This window comes from Myotis yumanensis, unplaced genomic scaffold (genome assembly GCF_028538775.1).
Source record: "Myotis yumanensis isolate MYYU_CA2020_CCGP unplaced genomic scaffold, mMyoYum1.0.hap1 SCAF_2, whole genome shotgun sequence".
Classification (NCBI taxonomy): Eukaryota; Metazoa; Chordata; class Mammalia; order Chiroptera; family Vespertilionidae; genus Myotis; species Myotis yumanensis.
The window spans coordinates 44,058,540-44,082,491 of NW_027223753.1; the positions used below are offsets into that span (position 1 = coordinate 44,058,540).

General features: G+C 42.1%; 1 protein-coding gene across 3 annotated transcripts in view; it reads left to right on the forward strand.

The window, feature by feature from the left end:
* The first annotated feature begins 4,443 nt into the window (after positions 1–4,443).
* Positions 4,444–23,952, forward strand: part of PATJ (PATJ crumbs cell polarity complex component) — a 308,551-nt gene continuing 289,042 nt past the window's right edge. For all 3 annotated transcript variants that reach the window (XM_070405247.1, XM_070405248.1, XM_070405249.1), the window contains exons 1-3: positions 4,444–4,528; positions 22,845–22,900; positions 23,001–23,167. In XM_070405247.1, the coding sequence (XP_070261348.1) occupies positions 22,879–22,900; positions 23,001–23,167 (189 nt within the window). In that variant the 5' untranslated portion in view covers positions 4,444–4,528; positions 22,845–22,878. The remainder of the gene's footprint in view (positions 4,529–22,844; positions 22,901–23,000; positions 23,168–23,952) is intronic.

Below are 23,952 nucleotides of genomic sequence, written 5' to 3' on the forward strand. Positions count from 1 at the left end.
TGGCTGTGAGAATCAGGTGTATCTGCAGTGGGAAAACTTCTGTCCTCTGGAGACGTGCTAATCTAGCCTTTGCCTGAGGCTATCCGGCAAATGCCTCTGTGCAGGGCTTGGGCGGGGTGGGATCAACAGGGCAGGAGGAGGGACCAGTTATGGCTGCTCTCAGTCCCGTTCCCAGAGGCTCTGCTTCTCAGAACCCCAGCAACCGCTGCAAACCTCGGAGAGAAAGCTGCCCTCAAGTTCCAACTGATGCCAGACAATCCTGCTTCTCCCGTTTGAGTCTGAGTCCCTAGAGACTCGCCCGGACCTGGAACTCAGAGTCTGAGACTCCCTCCTGATTGAAAACGACAACTGTGCCCCCAGCCACCAGCCGGCTCCACACGCACCTCCGCACCTTTGTATTTTCCACACTGCGCCTCCTCTGAGCCTCGGTATGCTGTTCTCTTTCCTTCTAGTTGAAGAATCTCTCCTCAGCCAGCTTTCCTGTGATTCTGGGTGATGTCCGTTCTGTCTTTTAGTTGTATTTTTGAAGTGTTTGTTTGAGGCAGCAATCTCCGGTGTTTACCTATGCCGCCATCTTGTTTTCTCCTCAGCAACTGATATTTTTAAGTGTTCATTTTTTTATCCTAGATTTTCACCTTATTTTAGGTGAACCTTATTTCCTGTGTACTTTTCTATAATAACTTCCTTCCTCTTTTTGATTCTAGGCTCTCTCCTCAACTTTGTCAATCCATTTTTTCACACTGCTTCCAGATTAATCTTTCAGTATTAAAAACTATATCATTCAAAATTCTCTTTAAGCTCCCTGGTATTTACCCAAAGGAATTGAAAATGTATGTCCTGCACACAGATGTTTATAGCAGCTTTATTCAGCGTTGCCTAAACTTGGAAGTAACTAAGATGTTCTCCAATAAGTGAACAGATATATAAGCTGTGGCACATCCAGACAATGGACTATTATTCAGTGCTAAAAGAAATGAGCTATCAGGCCATGAGAAAACATGGAGAAATCTTAAATGCATTTACTAAAGAAGCAATCTTAAAAGGCTATATTCTGTATGATTCCAACTATCTGACATTCAAAAAGGTAAAAGTATGGAGATAATAAAAAGATCAGTGGTTGTCAGGAGTTGGGGTCGGAGTTATTAATAGTCTGAGTACAGAGGATTTTTAGAGCAGTGAATATATATCTTTTTACATTTGTCTGAAACCATAGCAAATACAACACCAACAATGAACCATAATGTGAACTATGGACTTTGAGCGATTATGATGTGCCAATGTAGGTTCAATTTTAACAGATGTACCACTCTAGTTGTGGATGTTGATAAAGGGGGAGACCACATGTGTGAGAGCAGAGGATATATGGGAAATCTCTGTACCTTCCTTTCAAGTTTGCTGTGCCCCTATAACTGCTCTACAATTTCTTAAAAAAATAAACACCAATCTTTAAATAGTAAAACAAAACAAAACAAACAACAACAACAAATATCCTATTCAAAGACATTTAGTGGTTCTTTAATTTCTTAGAGATGAAGGGTAAATTCTTACAACCTAAAGTTTCTGTAGTAATTTCAGGTCCTCCACCATCGGCCTCCTTTTATTTATTACTACTCTTGGCTGTCTTCTTACTGTCACCAGTATATGTCAGGTTCACTCTCATCTATGTGCTGCTTCATTTATTGAGTACTTTCTAGTTGTCAGGTATATGCAATACATATATTCATTTAACATTCACAATTCCCATATAAAGTAAGCATTCTTCATTTCACTAATGAGAACTAGAAGGGTTAAGTAACTTGCCAGATTCACGTACAGTGGGGCCTTGACTTACGAGTGCCCAACTAACAGAGTTTTTTGAGATACCAGCTGTCTTTTTTGCATTGAGTTGACAGAGTAATGTGAGTTAGCGAGTTCCTTAACGAGCTCGGTCTAGTAAGTCAAGGCCCCATTGTATTTTAGAAAATGGTAGATTCAGGATTCAAGCTCAGATCAGATAGATAGATAGATAGATAAATAGATAGATAGATATAGATATAGATAGGCAGATTTCGGAGAAGAAGGGAGAGGAGAGAGAGAAACATCAGTGATGAGAGAGAATCACTGATCAGCTGCCTCCTACTCACCCCACACTGGGGATTAAGCCAGCAACCCGGGCATGTGCCCTGACCAAGAATTGTACTGTGACCTCCTGGTTCATAGATGGGTGCTCAACCACTGAGTCATGCTGGCCAGCCAAGCTGATCTTTTGACTTTAGAGGTGTGTTCTTAAAAGTTTGTTTACCTTCTTCATTCAATGAATAAGACACTCAAGAGTTTTCAGAGATAAGACAAAAACAAAAACACCTCTGTGCCAGAAAATATTTGCCATAGAATGAGTTCCTTGAAAAATGTATTGAATACATTTAATTTTTTTAAAAGTTCAGGTAAGAGCCAAGGGAAAGCTCATATTAAATCAACAACACAAAAAGGTGGAAAAAAATAAAATTAAATGTGGTGGAGGAGGATGTCTTCTGAAGTGGGCTTGGAGTCACCTTCTCCTAGAGGTGAAATTTGAGTCTAGCCTGGGGGAAGGGCAGGGCTGGCAGAACATTCCAGGCATGGGAAAGGGGATGAGTAACCAACAGAGAAGCCAAGGTGGGGTGATTCCAAGGACCTGACTGGCCAGAGATAGATCTTGGGAAAGGTCAAGTGGGAAATTGGGTTGAGAAATCAGCAAAAAGGGGAGAGCTTAAGATAGCCTTGGGCCCTCAGGAAGAGAGTTTAAACTTTGTTTCACAGTCAGTTCAAACTCACATTACTTTTTGAGAAAGGGAGTGTTTAAATCATCACCAAATGTTAGAGACTAGACCAGGGGTGGGCAAACTTTTTGACTCGAGGGCCACAATGGGTTCTTAAACTGGACTGGAGGGCCGGAACAAAAGCATGGATGGAGTGTTTGTGTGATCTAATATAAATTCAAAGTAAACATCATTACATAAAAGGGTACGGTCTTTTTTTTTTTTTTTTTAGTTTTATTCATTTCAAGCGGGTCGGATCCGGCCAGCGGGCCGTAGTTTGCCCACGGCTGGACTAGACCCACCTGTTTGCAAGATGATCCTTTGAGATCATTGGTCTCAACCTGCATGCAGCCTCCCCATCCCACCTCACCCCCCCTTCCCTCCAACTTGGGAAGCATTTCCTTTGCCATTTGCCTTAAGCAAATCCCAAACACCTGTTAAACCTGTTTAAGTCCTAACAGATGCTTTCAACAAGCATAATTGATATCTACTCTCAGAAAGTTCTCGCTTCATTCTATATGGTAATTTAAGTTATTGTGTAAGTTTATTTCCCTCAATAGTTTGTTAGTTTCCAAGAAGTAGGGACCATGCTGAAACTGTGTATCTTTTTTTTTTTTTTTAAATCCAGGTCTAAGGAGTGATATTTTTCTTTAAAATCAGCAAACGAACAATAACACTATAAAGTTCCAAATGCATGATCTTACAACAGATGACCTTTTGTTGCAATTGTTTTGTATATACTGTATGCTGTATATCCCATGAAGACAGATATCCCATTTTTAACATTTTACAGTCAATCACAGTGCTTAACAAATACTGCATTTACTCAATAAATACATTCCTGAAGATCGGGTCTCTTTATTTAACAATGTGTACTGTATTACACAAAGGGCCCAGCATCAAAATTCTCAAGTTAGTTACATTCAAGACAGTGAAATAATGCCACGGTAGGTTTTACACAGATCTTTCTCAAAGTCCAATTAGGATACCAAGAATAAAAATGTTAAAATGAATAGCGAGATCAACACTGGACTTAGAGTCAGAAGATCCCCTGGGGTCCCAAACTTTGGGCCAATCACTTAGGATCAGACGCGCGGCTTCTTCATACAGTAAGTGAAGTCACGTCTATAAGGTAGCGAGTGCCCAGCATATTGCAGGCAAATATGGCTAGATTCGTTCCTTCGCTTTTCTCAACTGTGTGTGTGCGCGGAAATAACCCCGTTACACTTAGAATGTTCTACTGGGTCAATGGATATAGAAAACCAGGGAGGGATGATGGAACTCGAAAGGAAAAGGACACGAGGGACTAAGCGCATTTGACCAGACCCTTTCCTCCACGTCCTTCAATCTCCTCGATCTGGGGTCTCCCTTCGCTCAGCCCTCCTAGGACACCAGTCCTTCGACCTCTCCTCCCCATGAGTGCCTGCTGCCCCGGCACTTGGCGTCTCCTCTGCCCTCTGGGCCCCAGACCCCACCTTTCTCAGGCCCTTTAAGCCTCCCTCGCCCATCGAACTTCACCTGCAGAAAGTACAGAAGCCAAGCGCCCCCTCCCCACGCCGGCCTCCCGCCGCCCCGGACTGCCGGCCCAGCGCCACCCCCGCGCCCCGCCCTGGGCGGGGAGGTCGGGGAGGAGGGCCCGCAGGTAAGGCGGTCACCCGGGCTCGCACTTCCGCCCAGGTGAGGGAGGGCCGACACCGCGCCCGCCCGCTCGTCCGCCCGCTCGGCTCCCACCCGCGTCTCCGCCGGACCAGGTAAAGCGGGGGGCCCGGCTGCGAGGGCGCGCGGGGTCCCTGCGCCTCCAGATCGGCCAGGGGCCCCTCCTGGGAGCCGCCCGCTCCTGCTGCCCGCGCGTCCTCTGTCCGCCTCGGGGAGGAGCTGGCACGGGAGACGCAGGGCGCCGCCGGGCTGGCCGGGCCCGCGGAGGGTGCGGGGCGCCGTCCTCCCGCCTCGGCCCGGGTGACCCCACCACGGCCCCCGCCCCCCGGGGCCAGGGCCCGCTGTTGACCCGCCCGCCTCGGCAGGCCCCGGCGGCCCTCAAATCTCGGCCGCTTCTGTTCCGGGCGTGGCAGGGCTCCGATTGTGCACCCAGATCGGTGCCTGCGCTTTGCCCCCAGAGCGGGGCGGAATCTTTCCTCCGCCAGGGACGGTGAAAGGGAACAGGTGGTGGCCGGGCTCGGGGGCCCGGGCAAGGAGGGGTGCTGGCCTCCAGCGAGGGGGCGGCTTGGCTCCTGTCTGGGCGCCTGGTGGTCACGTCGCCGGGCTCCCAGGCCGGCGATCAGGCCTGGGCTCTGCTAGCCTCACGTTACAGACGGGGAGGACCTGGCTGAAAGCGCGCTGGCCTCCAGCCTTTAGGGTAATTGCTGGATCCCTGCTTTCAGGCCGGTTCAGGAAAGCCTTTTCCGATCCTTCCCCGCCCCCTCCAAAGCTCCCCAGTGCCCGGCACACCTAGCGGGTCGATTACTCCCCCCCTGGAGTGTTCACTTGGCACTTTGTCACAGCTCCAGATGGCTCTTGTCACTTTGGATTGGAATTCGCTGTTGACTCGTTTGTCCTCGCGATCGAGAGGGCGCGCCTTTCAGGCCTTATTTCTCTAGGGTGCTTCTCGGCTGCTTTTGGAGTCTGGCCTTGGATAGGTGCACAACAAACAAGTGTTTGGTAGATGAATGAAGAAGCCTGCTGGAGAGCTAGCAGAGAAAGAAACCAGTTAACACCCAGGATGGTAATAGCACATTCCAGGCCGTCTAAGCTCCTATTGGCTGCCAGTTCATTTGCACACATCTTTTTAAAATATATTTTATTGATTTTTTACAGAGAGGAAGGGAGAGGGATAGAGAGTTAGAAACAGCGATGAGAGAGAAACATCGATCAGCTGCCTCCTGCACACCTCCTACTGGGGATGTGCCTGCAACCAAGGTACATGCCCTTGACTGGAATCGAACCTGGGACCGGACCCTTCAGTCAGCAGGCCGACGCTATCCACTGAACAAAACCGGTCAGGGCATGCACACATCTTTTTTAAAGGAAAGCTAGGGAGGAGTTAGAGGAAAAACTCAAATGGGTTCATTTGCCGGTCAGGAAAAGTGAGGCGAGATCGTGACTTTTAGCTAAAATGAGCTTCATGTTTCTAGGCCCTAATGGCCTTTATGAGGACTATCAGAAATTTAAAATAATTAGAGAGTTAAAGTCGGAGCTGGAAGGTACTTTATGCATAACGTTTGTAAACTGAGTTCTGAAGGGATTTGCCCTTGTTAATTGAGATCCTATTAAAGGTCACATAAGATGAGCAGAATAATAGCTTTGCTTAAAGTTGAAAAGAAATTGTTTTAAGCCCTCATCTGTGTTTAAAGATGCCTTAATAAGTTGAAGTCATATATTAATATTTTTATAACCATAAAGCTAACATAGATTCATTGTAGAAAAATTGGAGAGAATTTTCAGAAAAGGAACTAAAAGAACACAAAAATCCCACCTACCATTAAAAATAACCACTAATAAAATTATGGTATATGGTCTTTCAGTTAGTATTCTTAAAAAGAACAATCTGTAATTTTCCTGTAGTGAGTTCACTTTTAGAACCCTGTGATGTGAGACAGTGGCTCAGAATTCAGTAACCCTTGTAATTGCATTTTTACTTAAAAGCATTTAATAATTATCCTTAAGCTAAACAACCAAGCAGTCTGAATGTACTTGCTTTCTTAAAGTTTAACAAAAAAGCATTAGGTTGGGGAAGTCAAAATGGGGTTTAATTGGTTTACTTAAGACTTTGCCCACCTTGGTACTAGAGTACATTTTTTTGAGAAACAGGGCTGTTCCACCATAACATTTTTTTTTAAATTAAATCTTTATTGTTCAGATTATTACATTAGTTACTCTTTTTTCCCACCATAACTCCCTTCCACCCAGTTCCCACCCCACCCTCTGCCCTCACTCCCCACCCACTGTCCTCATCCATAGGTGCACGATTATCGTCTAATCTCTTCACTCACCCCCACACCCCTTTCCCCCGCCCCGAGAATAGTCAGTCCATTCCCTTTCTATGTCCCTGATTCTATTACAATCACCAGTTCATACTGTTCATCAGATTATTTATTCACTTGATTTTTAGATTCACTTGTTGATAGATGTGTATTTGTTGTTCATAATTTGTATCTTTACCTTTTTCTTCTTCTTCCTCTTCTTAAAGGATACCTTTCAGCATTTCATATAATACTGGTTTGGTGGTGATGAACTCCTTTAGCTTTTTCTTATCTGTGAAGCTCTTTATCTGGCCTTCAATTCTGAATGATAGCTTTGCTGGATAAAGTAATCTTGGTTGTAGGTTCTTGGTATTCATCACTTTGAATATTTCTTGCCATTCCTTCTGGCCTGCAAAGTTTCTGTTGAGAAATCAGCTGACAGTCATATGGGTACTCCCTTGTAGGTAACTGATTTTCTTTCTCTTGCTGCTTTTAAGATTCTCTCTTTGTCTTTTGCTCTTGGCATTTTAATGATGATGTGTCTTGGTGTGGTCCTCTTTGGATTCCTTTTGTTTGGGGTTCTCTGCGCTTCCTGGACTTGGAAGTCTATTCCTTTCACCAGGTGGGGGAAGTTTTCTGTCATTATTTCTTCAAATAGGTTTTCAATATCTTGCTGTCTCTCATCTTCTGGTACCCCTATAATTGGGATGTTGGTATGCTTGAAGCTGTCCCAGAGGCTCCTTACACTATCTTCGTATTTTTGGATTCTTTTTTCATTTTGCTTTTCCAGTTGGGTGTTTTTTGCTTCTTCGTATTTCAAACCTTTGACTTGATTCTTGCGATCCTCTGGTCTGCTGTTGGGTGTCTGTATAATGTTCTTTATTTCAGTCAGTGTATGCTTAATTTCTAGTTGGTTCTTTATCACAACATCGAGGGTCTCATTAGATTTCTTGAGGATCTCACTACATTTATCGGCGGTCTCACCAGTCTTCTTGAAGATCTCCCTACATTTATCGCAGTCTCACCAGTCTTTTCGAGGGCCTTATTAAATTTATCGGCGGCTTCTAGACAGTTCTTTAAAGACCTTAAAAGTGTGATTTTGAACTCTATATCCAACAGTTTGCTTTCCTCCAATTCTGTCGTTTGTGTCGTTTCTTTGTCTCGGCATTTTTTATGCTTCGCTGTGTCGATAGAGTGCCTTTCTGTACTAAGTGTCCCAATTACCTGAGGTAGACACTCTTGGTGCACCCCCTTATGGGCTTTGTGCAATCTTGTTGCAATTAAGCCTTGATTGTTGTAGTTATCACTGTGAGGAATTAACCTCCAGGCCAATTGGCTGTGAGAATCAGCTGTGTCTGCAGTGGGAGAACTTCTGTGCTGGAGACACCCCTCTGGGGCTAGACTTGCTTCCATGGGGCTTTGGTGCTCACTGAGTCTGCCCCCTGAGTGTGTCTTTTATGGTTCCACGGAGCTGTAAACTGGATGGTCCCACTCTGACCTCTGGGCTTCCTGGCTCCTGGATCTCTAGGAAGGTGCTAATCTAGCCTTTGCCTGAGGCTATCCAGCAAAAGTCTCCCTGCAGGGCTTGGGCGGGGCGGGTCCCATGGGATCAACAGGGCGGGGTTAGCAATTATGGCTGCTCTCAGTCTTGCCCTCAGAGGCTCTGCTTCTCAGTGTCCCAGTAATCTCTGCAAGCCCCACAGAGAGAAAGCTGCCCTCGGGTTCTGAGCGATGCCAGACAGTCCTGCTTCTCCCTTATGAGTCTGGGTCCCTAGAGACTTGCCCGGAACTGGAGCTCAGAGCCTGAGACTCCCTCCTGATTGAAAACGACAACCGCACCCTCAGCAGCCAGCCCGCTCCGCATGCACTCCGAACCTTAGTATTTTACTTCAGCACTGCGCCTCCTCTGAGCCTCGGTATGTTTTTCTCTTTCCTCCTAGTTGTAGAACTTCCACTCAGCCAGTCTTCCTGTGGTTCTGGATGATGTCCGTTCCGTCTTTTAGTTGTATTTTTGAAGTGGTTGTTCGAGGCAGCAAACTCCGGTCCCACCATAACATTTGGAATTGCTTGACTGACCATTGCTATGTTGTTTTTTTCACGCTCACGTGTTTTTTGTTTGGATTTGAATGACTTTTTTAAAGCTCTGACTTTAGATTCTTGTGCAAATGGAGAGAGATTTAGAGCCTGTCAAAACCCTTTCTTTAGTCATGGGGTAGATCTTTGCTGAACAAGTAGAGCCCACTTATGTTTTGCGTTTGTACAGCTGCGCAGCCTGTGGAGTTTGGGGAATGGAATTGGGTCCCCTTACCAGTATAACTCTTGGCAAGTCACTTGACTCTGGTCTTCTGTTTTCTCATTTGTAAATGATCCACCTCACTGAGTTTTGGGAAGGTTGAAATGAAACGAAAGAATATGTCTTGTAAACTATAAGCCACCATGCTCCCACTTTTTGCTTTCACCACTATGGTGTTTCATTTTGATGAAATTATGGAGTTGTGTTACTTTTATTGAGAAGAACTGAAGTTTGTGAGTGTCTCACTCTGATAGTTACTTTGATAAAAGGAATAGAGATCGTATTAGCCAATAAAAGTCTTTGCTAAAAACACTGTACAGGGATCTTTCAGAAAAGGCATAGGTTAAAACTGTACTGTCGACAGGGCCAGCCCCTTGTACATGTGACTGTCTATTGGGCACTTGAAATAGGCCTCATTGGGATTGAGATGTGCCAGCAATGTAAAATACACATCAGGTTTTGGAAGATTTAGTGTTAAAAAAAGTCTAAAGTACCTCATTATTTTTAATATTATTTACATACTGAAATGATAATTTGTATAGCTTGGGTTACATAAAATACATCATTAAAACTAATTTTACTTGTTTCTTTTTACCTTTTCATGTGGCTATGAGATAATTTATAATGTGGCTCACGTTATTTTTGCATTGAACAGCACTGTGTTAGGATTCAGTGTGAGTGTGTTTCTCCTTAAGAGGTTTTAGCTTACTGAAGCACTTACATTCCTATTTAGAAACTGTTTTTTTAAAACTCCCAAGTTATAGGCCTCCTTTGTCCCCCTTCCTTGTATTCATTGCATTGATGAAAATTTTTGCTGTTTAGTCTTCTGACAAAAATCATTATTGCTTATAAAGCCAAATCTTAGCTAAAATGATTTAATTATTACCCTGGCTAGTGTGACTGGAAGGTTGTGGGTTCTATTCCCGATCAGGGCCCATACCTAGTTGCAGATTCAGTCCCTGATATGGTACCTACAGGAGGCAACCGATCCATGTATCTCTCTCACATCTATGACTCTCTCTCTCTTCCTCCCACCTTTTCTCCCTTCTTCCTTCCCTCTGTAAATCAATTTTTAAAAAAGTAAAATAATTTATTAGCTTTTATGAAGGCCCCCAGAATAACTTAAATAATTTTGATTATAAAGAGATGTTAATAATAGTAGCTACCATTTATGGAATGTGTATTGTGTACCAGGCCAAATGCTTTATACTGTCTTATTTAGTCCTTTCAACTGTAAATATTTAGTAATTTTCATTAACTCTATTTTACAAATGAGGCATGGGGAGATTTAAACAATTGGCCACAAGAACCATAGAGCTAGCTTCAAGGGTAGATTCCAGGTCTCTATGATTTCTGAGCTTATAGGCTATCCAGTCTCCCATATTTCAAGAACTGGTTATTGGATAAACTAGAAAAAAATTGATTCTTGAAATAGATATTTAGTTCTAATCCTGTTTTTGTGTTAGCGGTCAATAGGAAACAATCTAAATGCCCACCAACAGGAAATTGGATGAATAAATCATGTATTCCTATAGCAGAAAACTATTTAGTAATTACAATGAATGAAGAGGAGCTGTGTATATCATCATGACTGAATCTTTAAAAATATAAAGTTGAGCTAAAAAAGCAAATTGCTGAAGGATAAATATACAATATAATTACCACTTATATAATTTAGTACCTGCCAAACAATACTATTGTAAACAAAGACAGTGTGCATTTTAAGAATTTCAGATTTGAATTCTCTCCATATTGATTGCACTCATTTGTCAAACTGCCTTATGGTTAAAAAAAGAAAAAGTTAGTGAAATCTTTGTGAGATAAGCATTCTCCAATGTTGGTCTTCTTAAAAAAAGCAAACAAAACCAAAGTCTTGTCCTTTGCTTTGGTGCTCTGTACTCCTTGCCTGGTTTAGGGACAGGCCAGTTTTCATTTAGCTTTAGTCCCTAATTCAGGGTGTAGCTTTGATAATAGGGACTGGGTAGGGCTTCTGCCTTGAGAAAGGTGGTTTCCTTTGGAGTTATTTTCTGGAGCTTCTACTGAAGCTCCAGGACAGAGTATGGTAGGAAGGCAATGAGTTAAGTGGATGTTGAACATCAGGTTGACAGACCTTCTGTCTGTATTGAAAACTTGAAATGTCTGATTCTCATTTTTAAAGTAATTACGTATCTGCTGAAAAAGTCAATAACAATTGACCTTCCCTCCCTTCCAAAGTGAAATTTGCTCCCATCAGTGGCATCTCTGCTGTCTTTCTCTGTTATTACCTCTTTCAAAGTACTTTCCCCCTGGTTTTTGGAAATTGTAGGAAGTTTTCTGCATTTTCAGAATGCAGATGATAATTCATTGTTAAGAAGATAAATTAGATGTTGTACACAGTGATCTTGTATTGTGCACAATAGGCACCAGAAAACTAGGTCCCTGATTTAGTGACAGATAAAATGTTTTTTTGGGAAAAGCCCAGAAGGAGGAAGGAGGGTGAACATTGATGAGAAGGGTATCTAAAACCTAGTTTGGCCTATTTCACAATTTGCCATGATTGTTTTGAATATTACAAGCATGCCCCAAATGGCATGACCATATTTTTGTAGATAACTTAAGGACACGCAGTATGTGGTGTGGGAGAACTGAACAGAATATTTGAGGTGGAAACTAATTATTAGTGAAGATTATGAATTCGTCAGTCTTTTCAATGAGGGACTGGCTAATGATCAGAGATCCATGTGTGTGAAAATTGTCTGTATTGTTATTTTTTGTCAATCATTGGAGAAAATTGCCACCAATAGGAATACAAAAGCATATGATAAAGACAGTTTAACTTTGTTCCTTCCAAGTGGCAAGTTACAGGCAGAATATTGATATGCATTGATTAACTTGAATAGTTCAATGAGAAAATTAGTATTTAGCCAACTGAACTCTTCTAAAGAATTGACTCAATTTTCAGTTCTGATTCCTAGTTTAACATGGTATCTTTCTGCTTCAATTTCAACATATCCTGAATATCCATCATTAAGTGGACTTAACATTGCATATGGCTTAAGCATATGGACCCAAAATAACAGAATCATTCTGGAATTTATATATGTTACTGAAAGTCCAGGAATAAAGTATAGTGCAGTGATGGCGAACCTTTTGAGCACGGCATGTCAGCATTTTGAAAAACCCTAACTTAACTCTGGTGCTGTGTCACATATAGAAATTTTTTGATATTTGCAACCATAGTAAAACAAAGATTTATATTTTTGATATTTATTTTATACATTTAAATGCCATTTAACAAAGAAAAATCAACCAAAAAAATGAGTTCGCGTGTCACCTCTGACACGCGTGTCATAGGTTCGCCATCACTGGTATAGTGTTTTGGTAGCAGCCAAAAACATAGTCTAATTTTATATTCAAGGGGTTTAGAAAAGGCCTTATCACGTGGTAGGGACACAAGGCTAGGGTATCTGTCTTGAATCTGCATTAGTGTGGCATCAGTTGTGTTTATTTGTAGTTAAAGTGAAGAGCCACCATTTCTCTTTGGCTACGAGAGTTTGTTTTCCATTTAATGTTGAGCTTTGAGGACAGTGGCATGATGATTAGACACAACCTGAGCTTTGCACCCCAAAGGAAGCATTAGAAACTCAAAGTTGTTCATAAACTTCAATTTTTGAGTATCTTTTGAAATCATGACTTCATTTACATTTAATAGCTTTTAGTTTGTTCAAAATCCCTGGCTCCCTTGAGCTCTGGGGAATTCCAATTGCAGAGTTACGTATATGCAGTCTAATTGTCCCGATTCCCATCTGCAGTTAAGAGGCTGAGTACCTGCACTTTCTCAAATAGCCAGTTATCTTTTTCTCCCAAATTTTAAAGATAAAAGCATAAGCAAGCATGTCAAACTCACGGCCGGTGGGCCACATGCCTTGTTATTTGGCTCATGTTAGCCTTTGAGTTTGACATGCTTGGCATAAGGTGTCTTGTTAAGTTCAAGTTAGAAGTATGAAAGATCTTGGGGGGTTTCATTCTTGTCTGCTATTGGGAGTCTGAAAAGTGTGCTTCTCAGGGTACTTGCTTTAAATCTTGAACTGAGGAGGTTAATAAATCTTTTCAATAGTTTCCTCCACTTAGAAATTTAAATCAAATTAAATTTTATCTATGCATCAGTTTTCTTTTTCCCCCCAAATATTCAATTAACTGGTGATGGCTAAGGGCTGGGTACTTCTTTTTAAAAGCCACAATATTATAATAATTTCTTTCAGTCAAATCCTACAGTGAACCAGACATGAAAAATTCATGGTACAAACTCTCTTGATCAATACGGAGTAGAAGCTGCTGAGCTTAATGAACCGCTTATTCTCTGGAGGCTGTACAACTATGGAGACAGTGGCACACTGTGGCATTTTAATGTTTAGATTATGACCTATTGTAGGTAGCCTATCTGTGACAAGTTAGAGTCAGCTTTGCCATGTTTAAGCAAATTTGAAATTTCTTGCTGTAAGCAACGTTGGTTTCTCAGCCTAGCCAAATTGGCCTGCTAGGGTAGACAAAGCAGGAACACAGGAGGCCAAAAGTGGTAAGGGATTATAAATTTATTAGGTCATCTGGAAACCCAGATGGGCTGAGCTCCAAAATGGTGCCGGCACTCAGGGGCGGAGGAGTCAGAGATTTTAAAGAACTCTAGGTGGGCTTTTTCGGTGGGGAACTCTCTGGGTGAGTCCAGATCCTGGGAAAGTTCGGAGGGGAAAGATAATGGTCTTAGCAAGTGGAATGTGGTCTGAGCGAAAGGGAATGTCAGTTGTGAAGTGATCTAAAGGTCAGTTCTCAGGGCAGGGGGCATGGATTCAATTATTTGATCAGACCTCACAAGGTCAAAGTTGTTTGGCTGAAGATTTCCTACGACTATAACATGAGTGAGACCTGAGTGCTGCTTGCTGGATGTTCAGTTGTAGCTACATTTCTTCCTTCTGTCCTTATATATTCTTAAGGTTTTAGTCCCCTTCCCTAGATTTAACTTTAGTAATGTTCCAGACCTGCCTTGAGGACATAGGTTAGCCTTTATTAACTACTCGAGGCCCAGTGCACGAAATACAAGCTCTCCGGTGGGAGGGGCCCCTCAGCCCAGACTGCGAGAGGGCGCAGGCCAGGCTGAGGGACATCACCGGTGCACAATTTGGGCCAGGTAGGGATTCAGGAAGTTGGCCAGCCAGGGAGGGACTGCGGGAGGCCTCCAGGGCTTGTCCGGCCCTTCTCGGCCAGACCCCAGCAGCAAGCTAACCTATCGGTTGGAGTGTCTTCCCCCTGGTGGTCAGTGCACATCATAGCAAGCAGTTGAGAGGCTTTAGCATATCATTAGCATATTACGCTTTGATTGGTTGAATGGACGACCAGTTACTTAGCATATTAGGCTTTTTATTATATAGGATGAGTCAGAGGATTGGATGGCCAACCAGTTTCTACCCTTTACCCTTATCGAGGCACACGACCACTGTGGTTTCAAAAATGTGCAAGAAGATCCATTGGGAGGGTAGGAAGGTGACAATAAAACCTTGCTTTTTAGTTTTTACCTTACTTTTACAATGTTTCTATTTTATGTATGTTTTAAAACACATATGACATGTAAATATAGTAGTATATGTTTATAATTACAAAAAAATGTGAGTGGGGAACATATTTTTACTGATGGGAATGTGTGTTTAAAAAGTTTGAAGACCACTAATCTATCCTATTACCAGAATTACCTTTTTAAATAGAAATGTGGACTCAATACTTCCCTCCTTTAAAAGTCTTTAATTACTTCCTGTTTCTTACAGGATAAAGACCAGTCTACTTAGCGTGATTTACAAGACCCCTCTCAAAGTAGTCCTATTTAAACCAGTGCTTCTCAAACTATCAGTGGTGAAAGATCAGGGTTTTCCCCACCCAGTCTTTCAGGGACTGACATTTTTATAAAGTAAATTATTAGAAAAGTGAACTACTAGAAAAATGAAATGAAAAAAAAGTACAAGGAAAGTCAAGTGTTTTTTTTTTCCTTACTGAATTTAATAGATATAAATTACTCTGCCACATGGCATCGTTTCCCAGTCTTGGTACTTATTTGTTCGTAGCCAGGCATCAATTTGCAGCCCACACTTGCAGTAACCCTGGTCTTAACTACTTTTTTTTTTTTTTTTTTTTTTTGCCCTTTCTGCTACTTTTAGAGACTGTATATTAGGCCATTTAGGGCTCGTTACTATTCTCACAGAAAGCCATGCACTTTTATACCTATATGCAGTAGTTTTCAAATTGTGGTCTCTAGGCTGGCAGCATCAGCAGCACATGGAAACTTGGTTAGAAATCCAAATTCTCAGGCCTCCCCTCAGACCCACGAAGTCAGACACCCTGGGTGTGGGCCCCAGCGGCAGGGGTTTTAACAAGCCTTCCTGGTGTGTCTGCTGCATGCTAAAATTTGAGAACCACTTACATGGAGAAGTCCTGTGTGTCATTCAAACTGGGGCACTTTGAGAGTGAAATGGAGCGCTGTTAATGATGCCAGGTAATCTGAAACTATCTTAGACAAAAGAGGAGAAATGGTTACTCTTCTTTTATACCCCAATCTTTTTCTTTTAGGAGAGGTTTCTAATGTATTCTCATTTCAGCATTCCCAAACTTTCCTGTGATATTGGCTGAAGTGAGGGGTCCTTACCGCCCCCGCCCCCCCGCCCCCTGGGTGCTGGGGGTGGAGTTCTTATGATATCTAGAGAAAAAGAATTTTCTGAGACTCACACGGGAGAATGAGTGATTTTTATTTGTGTGGAATTCCATCCATGGATTTTCAAAGTTCCATTTCCCTTTGTCCAGTCATAGAAGAAGTGTAGCTGGGGTTTCAGTAGAGCTAGAAGCAAAGCCAGTGTCCAAAGTTTCCTTTCCATGTTGGAGACAGGCTCAGTACAGCCTCAGGCTAGTTTCAGTCCATCAGTCCATTGTGTGTGAGCTAATGCAAGGGAGCCCCACAAACCCAGAGTCATACAAGTCCCATGAGTGGCAAGAGGAGCTAAGAGCATGAACTCCTTTGTTCAGTGCATTAAATATCCCAAATTTCCTGCTCTTGCAGTGGCCACGCCCATTCCGGCCAATGACCTTTGTTCTCAGGTGTGACTGACAGCAAGCACATTCCCTATGTTACCCCAACTTTACTAGGTATGCGTCTATCTCCCCTTTGTTGAACCCCTGAGGAATGTAAGGTTGTAGCTTACCTGGCGAAGCTGCCTAAATGACACGCCTATAATATCTGGTCTTCCCTTTGCTCCTTTCCTATTATTAATAATTAGCTAATTACAATGATAGCACCTAGGCAGAGTTAGTCACTCTCCCTTTATGATTTCTCTTAGCACATGATACATACACCCTCTGCTATTGTATGCATGTGCCTTACAATATAATTATCCTATTGGGTTGTAGTTACCTTGCTATGAATCTGTCTTGCTCTCTCATTATGCCATCTAGCCATTATATTTTTGTCCCCTTTAAGTTATAAAATTAACACATGCTATTTAAATAAAGTTCAAATAGCACTAAAATCTGTAAAGTAAAAGTCTAACTTTTTATGTTTCTATTTCTACTTCTACTTTCTAGAAGTAATCACTGTTTTTAACTTGACTATGTTTGTGAGTTTAAAAACCAACACACACACACAAATATGTGTATTTTTTTTATGAAAAGGAGACAGTAATGCATATATCTTGAAACTTGCTGTTTTCCCTGTTCAGTTGTGTATATTAAGTAATGTCTCTTTGTTTACACAAAGGGTTGAATTGTCAAAGTATACTCATGTGAATGAGCGATCTTTGCCAGCACCAAAACTTACTCATGAGTCAGAGGTTACAGGCCGGAGGCTGGCCCAGGAGCCAGGCACAGACATTCCTTTCTTCCCAGAGAAGACCCTAGCTAGCCAGTAGGCACAGCTTCCAAAGAATGTCACTTTCTTCCACATTAGGCCATATCATCAACGTAAATAACTAAGGAACGTTTAAACCTGTACAGAATTTTTATGAGTTTACTTGAGCCAAACTGACAATAATTGCCAAGAAGCAAAATCTCAATGAATTAAGAAAATGCTCCAGGGAATGGCAGTTTTGCACCGTATTTTATACGTTACAATCAAAGGAGGAGGCCTAAGGGATTACATAAAATCCATTGGTGATAGATTAGGGAGGCGGGAGAAAGCAAAGGGGGGAAAATCTCTGGATTTGGATAAAAAGTGAAAGGAATAGACACATACTTCTTATACTAGTCTACGGGTACAGGATAGGTAACAATGAACACAATAACAATAACAGTGAGGGGTTTTGTGGTCTCTGGTCTTGTGTGCAGTGAGGGGTCCTGGAAAAAGGAAATTTCTCTGACATTCCAAAGGTATGTTATCATAAATGCAAAAAGGCAATTGGCAGGCTCAGTTAAGGTAAAGATTGAACTTTGTCGGGCTTCCCTGACAAAGTTCGGGCCTAGGGTGAGACTACCTTCCATGACTCCCTTTTAGTTAGAAAGTTTTCCTTTCAGACCATCCTAGGTAGTTACTTTCGATCTCTGCGTTTATAAGGCCCGCCATTTGTTTAGTATGTGGCCCCTTTTTTCATCCACAATACCTAGTTACATATAGATCAACATGAAGCCATTTATAAATGTATTTCGGACAGACTTTTCCTGTAATTTTTAATTTGTTTAACAAGAGTAAAATTCAACCTCAGAACATGTTTTTTTTAGGGGGGATGCGGGTGGGGTTGTTACCAGACAAGTTCTGAACAATATTGAAACCTTTTCTGTTTGGGGAATCCTATGTTTTATATTCCATTAGTTATACAAATAGAAAATGTCTGTATGCTTATCTCTCATCTTACAGCCAGGCATGCCTTAAGAGTCCATACAGTCTCAGATTATTTACAAAACGCAATTAAGGCAGATCAGGTATTTCCTGACATTTTAAAACAAGGGACTCTTATCTGTTTGCTTGGAGGTCTGGTATCAAGCTGGGAATCCCTAGCTGAAGGAGGAAGCCACAGGCTGTTAACTGTTTCATCCCCATTCCAGTTTCAATACATTCAGACCTACTTTATTATTTTAATGACTGATTTCTTTTTAAAAATATATATTTTTATTGATTTCAGAGATGAAAGGAGACAGAGAGAAATAGAAACATCAATGATGAGAGAGAATCATTGGTTGGCTGCCTCCTGTACGCCCCACACTGGGGACTGTGCCTGCAACCCAGGCACGTGCCCTGACTGGGAATGGAACTGTGACCTTCTAGTTCATAGGTGGACACTCAACCACTGAGCCATGCTGGCTGGCCATGACTGATTGCTTTTGATAGTTCCATTTTTCCAGGAGTTTTGTTATTAAAAACACAGCAGCAAATATCCTTGTGTGCCCTTTTACAAATATTTCTTTAGGAGAGACATTCGGAAGTAGATATTCTGGGTAAAAAATGTAAATTTAATATATTGGAGCCCTGGCCCGGTAGCTGTTGGTTAGAGCACCATCCCCATACACCAAGGTTGTAAGTTCTATCCCCAGTCAGGGCACTTACAAGAAGCAACCAATGAATGCATAAATGGATAGAACAACAAATCTGTTTCTCTATCTTTCTCTTTCTTCCTCCTTCCCTCCCTCCCCCCTTTTCTCCTTTCCTCTCTCTCGCAAATTAATCAATAAATAAAAATTTAAAAATAAATTTTAATATATTGGTAGATATTGCTATGTTGCTTTTTAAAAAATTGCATAGATTGATATTCTCACTTGTTTTTTTTCCATGACATTGAGAGTACAGGCTATTATTAGTTTTTAAAAATGCCAAAATGACAGACCTACCTGACTTGGCTCAGTGGATAGAGCATTGGCCTGGGTTCTGAAGGGTCCTGGGTTCGATTCCAGTCAGGGGCACATGCCCAGGTTGCCGGTTTGATCCCCAGTAGTGGGTGTGCAGGAGGCACCAATCAATGACTCTGATCATTGATATTTCTATCTCTCCCTCTCCCTTCCTCTCTGAAATCAATAAAAAATATATTAATTTGTGCACTTGGGGGGAGGGGGTCCCCCAGCCTGGCCTGTGCCCTCTCACAGTGTGGGAGCCCCGCGATTGATCACTCCAAAGAGGTAGGCCCTGCCCACCCATCTGGGGCTCCTCAATGGATTGCCCCAAAGAGGTAGGCTGGAGCCAGGAGTCCCACCTCTGAGGCGCGCGCGGGGCCTTGGGAACCCTGGTGGAAGGTATGCAGAGCAGCCGCCAGGCCTGCCTCCGCTGTGTGCGCAGCCATCTTGTGATGGCGTGAGGGCATCTTGGCATGATGGCAGGAGGACCCCCTAGGCTTTTATTAGTAAGACTAATGGCCTGGTGCATGAAATTCATGCACATCAAAAGGGAATTAATTAGAGGAAATATTTTAATATTGCTATTTGCCCTTTATAAGAGAAGTGTTAGATATTAAAGAAAATTAGTAAAATGTATATGAAAATCTCCCTCCTGTCAGAGTCTGGGGCGCACCGCAGGACCTAGAGTCAAGTCCCCGCCCACCCGCACACATCTCGAAATCGTGCAAGACCTAGACCCGGCCGGCCCCACGCCTGTTGAGCCCCACAGAGTGGGGGGCGCAGCCTCAGGTCCCCTGTCAAGCCCCACTGGGCGCGGGGGTGTGACCTCAGGTTCCCCGGCCTGGCCTCAGGTCCCCTGGCATGACGGCGTGATGACCATTTGCATATTAGCTCTATATTATATAGGATAAAAAGAAAAGCCAAAATGACAGTAAAAAATAGCATCTCATAGTTTTGGCTTGCATTCTTTGATTTAAAGAGGTTGGTGTATAAATGATCACAAAGCGGCTCTTGTCAATCCCCTTGGGCTGGACGGTCTATAGAAAAGGACAGTGCCCTTCTGTTATTCAGTTACCTGTCACTGGGCAGTTGTAAGGATTGCACAATTGAGATACTGAGCACATCAGAAGTGTTTCTGTGATGCTCTATTCAGCAGTTCTTTTGGTAGTTCTCATTGAATCCAGTGAACTTTTGGATGGAATGCATAGGCCCGGCCTTTTATCAATGCCAATAAATACAGATTTATTTATTTATTTATTATTGATTTGAGAGAGAGAGAGAAAGGGAGAGGGAGAGAGAGAAACATGGATGTGAGAGTGAAATATGGATTGGCTGCCTCCTGCATGCCCCCTACTGGTTATCATGCCTGAAACCCCAGCATGTGCCCTGACCAGGAATCTAACCAGCAACCTTTCAGTGCCCAGGAGTATGCCCAACCAACTGAGCCACACTGGTGTCCCTTACTGATTTTTACTATGTTTTCTTACTTAGTGACCTTGAATTAGAAGATAAAGATTTCATTCAGCAAAGTGTACTGATTTAAGAAAATTTTGACTGTATAATACTCACATTTTTTTGGTGACTCATTACAACAGTGTCCATGAGTGAAAATGACCCCTGTGACAGTGCCACTTTGGTCATAGTGTTGCCAGTGGAAATAGGGCCCTTTCACAGAGTCATAATGAAAGCATTTCAGGGACCCACGTATGGGAGGATGAGGTGTAGGGGTAAGGTTTATTGTGGGAGCAAAATCAAAGGACTGTTCCGGTTCAGCTTTGTTCTGCTGTGAAAGAAGCCCAGCCTTGTCTTCATCAGGCACAGAACAAAGGCCAAGGTCTGGAAATTCTGTGCCAGTGGTTCAGTCCAGTTCAGGACCTGTCCTTGTCTGGCTGGCTTAGTCTAGCTTCCCAGCTGCATCCCCGTTGCTGTACCCAGGCTTGCGCTTGGGGCCTGCGTTTGGAGTTTGGGTAGCTCCTGGCTGTGTGGCTGCTAGGGCCCATGCTGATAGATAGAGAGAACACTGTGAGAGCTGGGGTGGGCACGTGGGGCAAGCCAGAGAGAGAAAGAGACACAGAGAGGGAGGGAGCAAGCGAGCCATTGTTGGACTGATCATATTTTCTATGGCTTAGAAAGGACCAAGTACTTTTCAAACTAACCAACCAACTTCCCAATCTTTTGCCAGCTTCTGATGGGTCTTCCCTCTAACCAATCCATTTCCTAGATCTTCCCAGGGGTTCTGTGTCCATTGTCCAATCTGATCCCTTCCCCGGGCTAGATAGACAGGCGTTTATGGTCGCCTTCTTGGCTCCTACTGTGCACACCGCTTAGTAAAAGCACCTCCCCCTTTATTGCTTATTTCTTCCTCCCATAGTCTGGGCAAAGGGACAGGTTGTATCCTGGGGTGATTGGAAATTTGGTTCTTCCTCCCTACACAGGGGCGGGATGGGTGTTAACCCCCTTAGTGGGGAAATTCTGTAATCCCCTGTGGTGCCTATGAATGCTGCATTTCCTAGCGAAGCAGCCCCACTTCTGATTCCGCTCCCCAAGTCCATCAGGCTCAGCAATGTCTGATTCCTTTTCTCCCTCCCTTTATGAATATCTAGCTACCTACGCTAACAAAAGTAAAGGGTTTGCTAGCTTTTTGAATTTCAATTATATTACATTTTAGGCTAGTTTGAGCTAATCACTGGATTTAATAAACATTATTCAGATGACTAGTAAGAGTCTGGGATCATTTGTGCATGTTCGATTTTTTTTTTTCCAAATCTTTAAATTCTTCTTTTTTTAAAAAATATATTTTTTATTGATTAAGAGATTACATATGTGTCCTTATCCCCATGTTACCCCCTACCCCCCCCATGCCCTCATCCCCCCATTGTCCGTGTCCATTAGTTAGACCTATATGCTTGCATGTAAGTCCTTTGGTTGATCTTTCCCCCTTACCCCCACCCTCCCCTACCTCCCCTCCAAGGCCCGACAGTCCAATCAATGCCTCTCCGTCTCTGGATCAGTCCTTGTTCATCAGTTTATGTTGTTCATTATATTCCACAAATGAGTGAGATCATGTGGTATTTATCCTTCTCTGACTGGCTTATTTCACTTAGCATATCTAAATTCTTCTTGATCCCTTAATTTGGATGTTCTTTTCCAGCCCAGCATCCTTTTTCAGAAATCAACTTTCTTAAAGTATAATTTACATAAAATAAAACGTACCAATTTAAAATATATGCTTTAGTGTATTTTTGACAAACATATACATCTGTGTAAACAGTACCCCATTCAAAACAGAACATTTTCATCATCCCTAAAAGCTTCCTCAAATTTCCTCCCAGTCAGCTCCTTTCCACCTGCCCAGGTAAACTAATCTATAACTATAGGTTGAACTTCATATGAATGAAATCATACCATTTATATTCTTTTTGTCTTGTTTCTTTCCCTCAACACACTGTTTTTGAGATTCACCATGTTATATGTATCAGTCATTATTTTCCTTATTACTTCTGAGTATTCTATCATGTTTACAGATCATAGTTTGTTTATCCACTCATCTGTTATTAGACATTTGGGGTTTTCTAGTTTGAGGCTTTTATAAGTAAAAATGCTATAAACATTCATGTAAAGGTGTTTCGTGGGCACGTATTTTCATTTCTCTTGAGTAAGTAGGAGTGCAAGTGCTGAGTCGTGTTTAAGTGTATATTTATCTTTATAAGAAACTGCCCTTTTCCCAAAGTGTGCCATTTTTCTTTCCTGCTAGCAACATCTGGGAGTTCAAGTTGCCTCACATCTTTGTCAATACTTAGTCTTATCTGTTGTCTTGCTTTCTACTTAGTCATCATAGTGATGTGTACTGGCACCTCATTGTGGTTTTAATTTCCTAAGTGAAGTCTTTTGATCAAGAATGTTCTTGAGGTTTTCTTTAAATTTTATACAGGACTGTAGACATGTGTACACTAATGGAAAATCATCTTTTGTATTTTAAACTTTTTTCTTTAGGTTTCTTTAAAGTGAATGAAGACAATAATTCAAGATGCCTGAAAATCCTGCTACAGGTATACTGGCTAGAATAATTCTACCACTAAATTAATTAATGATTCTAAATTAGAATGTAAGATGGAATGTAACTTGTACTCTTATCCTTCTTCAAATAAGATAAACTGCAGGTCCTGCAAATTCTTGATCGCCTGAAAGTGAAATTGCAGGAGAAGGGTGACACATCGCAGATTGAGAAGCTATCCATGTTTTATGAGACACTGAAAAGTCCTCTCTTCAACCAGATACTCACACTTCAGCAGTCCATCAAGCAACTCAAGGGACAAGTAAGTTGCCCGTCAGCGTTTTACATGTTCATATATTCAATCCAGCAAAGAAAGATAGAAAGGCATAAAGCTAGAGACAAACTGTCTCAAAATACTCTTACTTCAGCAAAGAGATTGTGTTGGGAGTTGTGACCTGTGGGTATGGTAGGCATTGATAGTTTAAAAATGTTGATAATAGGTTTCGTGCTTATCTTCAGAATATGGGTTTTATACATTTTTTAAATAAGTAAAGGTCAGATACTTTGAGAATTCTCAATAGTTTCTTCAAAATTATAAAGTAATTTTGAGCTTAGATATATTTTCTTCATGAGTCTTTTTTTTTTTTTTTATAGCAAGAAGTGATCATGCCCTTGTAGCACATCTATAATAATAAAAGCATAATATGCTAATTAGACTAGATGTTCTTCCGGACAGCCTTCCAGGGCTGCTAGGGAAGCCCTGGTCCCGGGTGCCGGAGAGAAGCCCAGGTCCCGGGTGTCAGACTCTTGCACAAATTTCGTGCATTGGCCTCTAGTTATTTATAATTACCAAATAAATAGTCAAATATTATGGACAGTCTGATTAGAAAGTCCTTGGAAGCAATATACCTGGTATTTTAACATTTATGTGTTTCCTCCACTACATACAGCATAGAAGCTAAGCTTGAGTAGTAGCTATCCTAAAGATTAAATTTGGGGATAATTTTAAATGTAATTGGAGATAATGGAGCAGAGTTAAGTGAAAATTAATAAAATTTAAGGAAAAAATGTTCTTTGCTGATAAACCAAAATGCTTGCCCATAAATA